This window comes from Sciurus vulgaris, assembly GCF_902686455.1.
Source record: "Sciurus vulgaris genome assembly, chromosome: 1".
NCBI lineage: Eukaryota > Metazoa > Chordata > Mammalia > Rodentia > Sciuridae > Sciurus > Sciurus vulgaris.
This window is the reverse complement of record NC_136461.1, coordinates 119,723,687-119,727,402: the sequence shown is the minus strand read 5'-3', so window position 1 is coordinate 119,727,402 and position 3,716 is coordinate 119,723,687. Positions and strand designations below refer to the sequence as shown.

At 36.7% G+C, this 3,716-nt stretch overlaps 1 protein-coding gene across 1 annotated transcript; it reads right to left on the bottom strand.

Moving 5' to 3' along the window:
• Window positions 1–1,063: 1,063 nt before the first annotated feature.
• Window positions 1,064–2,005, bottom strand: LOC306639044 (olfactory receptor 10R2-like; the record flags this gene model as incomplete). Its single annotated transcript, XM_079102486.1, has 1 exon — window positions 1,064–2,005. One exon carries the CDS (start codon window positions 2,003–2,005, stop codon window positions 1,064–1,066), a length of 942 nt encoding a protein of 313 aa, XP_078958612.1.
• Window positions 2,006–3,716: the final 1,711 nt, after the last annotated feature.

The window sequence follows — 3,716 nt, the reverse complement described above, 5'->3', positions numbered from 1 at the left end:
TTTAACACAGAATCTATGAAAACCACAGAGGCAAATATCAGCTCAAATGAGGGGTAAAGGAGCTGAGTACAACAGGAATATGCATTTTGTGGAGTCACTGATCTTCAGTCAGCATAAGCTGGTTTGTTTCCCAAAGAGAGACTCGTGAAGGAATTTCTATACAGGAGAGTTAGGACCAGAAAACCACAAAAATCTTTTTTTTTTTTTTTTTTTTCTAATGTTACATAGTCTGATGATAAATTTGAGACTGGGTAGTTCCCTTTTCTTAATAAATTCAGTGTGGTGGGCCATGTAGACATTTTAGCCTGAGATGGGACAGGGTGGTTGATCATTCTTATCCATTCATTTGTATGTTACAGAGTGGCTCAAAGGTCTAGTCAGAGAAGGCAGCCTGAAGTGACTTTTTAAAGAATCTGATTGAAATAGAATCCTAACGGAAATGAGCAAAGCCTTTAATATGAGCCTGACAGTCCATGCAGTTTTCTGTTTTATATATGCTTTCACATTATCTATTAGATGCCAACAAAACTCTTGTGAAACAGAAAAGAAAAATTACATTCCTGTATTTTCCAGTACTAAAATGCAGATTCAGAAGAATCATAGATTAAATCATGACCTAACCTAAATGAGCTGATTCTTAACTCATTTAATTACTGTAAGGTACTGTTGCTCCCTTTCACACCATACTATTAGACCAAAGTCATCTCCAGGTCTGGGAATCTCATTTTAAACTAAACATAACCTTAAGCAAAGACTACAATTGGAGATTTTAGATAAACACGACAATTATAGGGAAAAAGATAATGATTGTTAACATCTTTTTGAAAGCTATAAATCAAAGAGATGGAGAATGATAGTCTTTATTGTTACATATGAAAAAGTATCTCCTTTGATCTTTACCATAATGCTGAGAAGAAAAATTTCCTAATTTACATAGGAAAACATGAAGGCCCAAGATGTCAAACAACTCATTCAATGCTATGCATGATAGTATCTATCATGACTTAAAAAATTAGTAACACATTTGACCCAAATTTGTGTGTACCGTTGAAAATTATTCCTATCATAGTGTCTTAAGAGAAAAGCCAGTCTTTCTAATCACTTTCCGAATGGCTAGCTGTACATCTTTGTTCCGGAGACTATATACCATGGGGTTCAACAGCGGGGTGATAATAGTGTAAGTCACTGTCACCAGCCTGTCTTTGCCAGATGTATATTTTGCTGAGGGCCTCAAATAGACAAAGGAGGCACATCCATAGTGGACAATGACCACAATGAGATGGGAAGCACAGGTGGAAAAGGCTTTTCTCTTGCCTTCAGTTGATGGAATCTTCAGGATGGTGCGAACAATGAAACCATAAGAGATGCAGATGAAGATCAGGGGTCCAACCAGCACCAAGACTCCACAGATGAAAATGACCAGTTCATTGATGTAGGTTTCAGTACATGCAAGACTGATAACCGGTGAAATATCACAGAAGTAGTGGTTGACCTTGTTGGAACCACAGAAAGGGAGGATGAAGACCAAAGAAGTTCCCACCAGAGATATTAGGAATCCACTAACAATGCAAGTTGTGGCCAGTTGTCCACAAACTCTCCAGCTCATGAGAACGGGGTAGTGCAAGGGCTGGCAGATGGCAGCATAGCGATCATAACCCATCACTCCCAGAAGCAGGCAATTGGTGACAGCAAAACCAAGGAAGAAGAACATCTGGGTGGCACAACTCATGAAGGACAGTGTCCTAAGTACAGAGAGTAGGTTGATAAGCATCTTGGGCAGGATGACAATTGTATAGAAGATCTCAGAAGTAGAAAGGATGCCTAAAAAGAAATACATGGGCGTGTGGAGGCTGTGATCCAAGAAGATGACTGAAATGATGGTGATGTTTCCACTCAAAATGATCAGGTAGAGACAGAGGAAGACTGCAAAGAGGACAAGCTGCAATTCCCCAAGGCTGGAGAAACCCAGAAGTAGGAACTCTGTGACGGAGGAGGAGTTAGCCATGAAGAGTTGCTCTCATGGAATAAAACCAATATGATGAGGTCCAGAAACCTTTCAAATTGAGGAATGAGAGAAATTTACCCTCAAAAAGTAGTTAGGGCAGTCTTATTTGAACGAGAAACAATGTGGGAGAGGCAGAAGAAATTGTAAACCAGAAATTATTCTAAATACATACATTCTCTCTTAAGAGAAAACCCAGCTTTTCCAATCACTTTCCAAGGGCTAGCTATACACCTTTGTTCTGGAGACTGTATACCATGGGATTGAACAGTAGGTAGGGAGTGATAATAGTATAATGTGTATTTATATGTAAATTATATATAATCTATAAATATATATCATATATACCTATGTGTATGTATATAAATATATGAACCTGAGCTGTTATTTTTATGTCAATGATTTTAGCCGTACATCTGGGACATTTGTTTACATAAAATGTGTAGTCATTGGTTCAAATGAAGTCAGGTCCTTTCCTTGGAAACTTATGGAATTTCCACTCAATTTTTTTAGTGAATTAGTCCTCATAGAAAGTTTTAAAATATATTATTATTTTAGATAGTCAGATCTTTATCCTGATTACTGGTACTTATAGTAATAAGCAATAGTACTGACATCTCAGGATTCATTCACACCCCAACACACACACACACACACCTCCTTTTACTATATCCCCCATTTAGGGAAACAGGCCATGGATCTATCTTTGTATTGCTTACTTTTAAAAGAGCACAGTTTTTGTTCACAAATAATTATCTACCCTATTTCTATGCAGTCATCCCCTAAAATTAATTTGGTTTTGAACCACTGCTAGTGTCTTAGAATTGGCTTTACGATTGCTCTATAAACTCTTATCAGCTACTAGGCCTGATTTCTCCTTATAAAAACACACAGCTAGGATAATTTAGTGTTTCATCAGCATTCCCTTGTTGCCCATTTAGTTACATGGCTTACCTTTGATATATCTGAGATAGCAGGCCAACCCACTGCCAGTCCCAGGACCTGTCTCTGAATTTCTGAATAGAGTGTATAGGATGCTCCCCCTAATGCCTCTGACACAGTTATCATTGCTGGCATTAGCTTTTATGTATTTTAATAAAAATACTTTCTCTCTTTCACCTCCTGCTCAAATGTGTTTCTTTACCTAGATCCCATATCTCAATACAATGCTTCAAAATACTCTTAGTCATTCAAGCTGTAAATTTCTAAGAAATGTTTAAACTCACCATTTTCTCATCCTTCACGTCCAATCTATTTAAAAAATTCTTCTAAAATCCATTCATTATTTTCAAAAAGAAATTAGCTCTTGCTTGAACTATTACAAGAACATTATGAATGGATTCACTAGAGTCTCTCTTGTCATTTTGAACCATCTTCTACAATAGTGGAAGAATTGTCCATCTATAGGACAAATTGTATCATATTAACAAAACTAAATGACCCTCAATATTCTATAAGATATTCTAGGTCTTTCATACTCTTCCCAAATCATCTACCTTTCTACTCATTACTGCCAGTATGTATTCCTTCACAAGCACTTTAAGAAATTTTAGCAACCATGTCAATTTTCATATTACTTCTACCATGTAGAAATATTCAATGCTTTATTTTCATTAAATTTTGTAGCCTTCCTTTAATTTTCAGTTAAAAAGACTGTACTCATGGAATCTTTCCTGTGACTGGATATAAATATATTACCCCTGCCTCTGGGTTT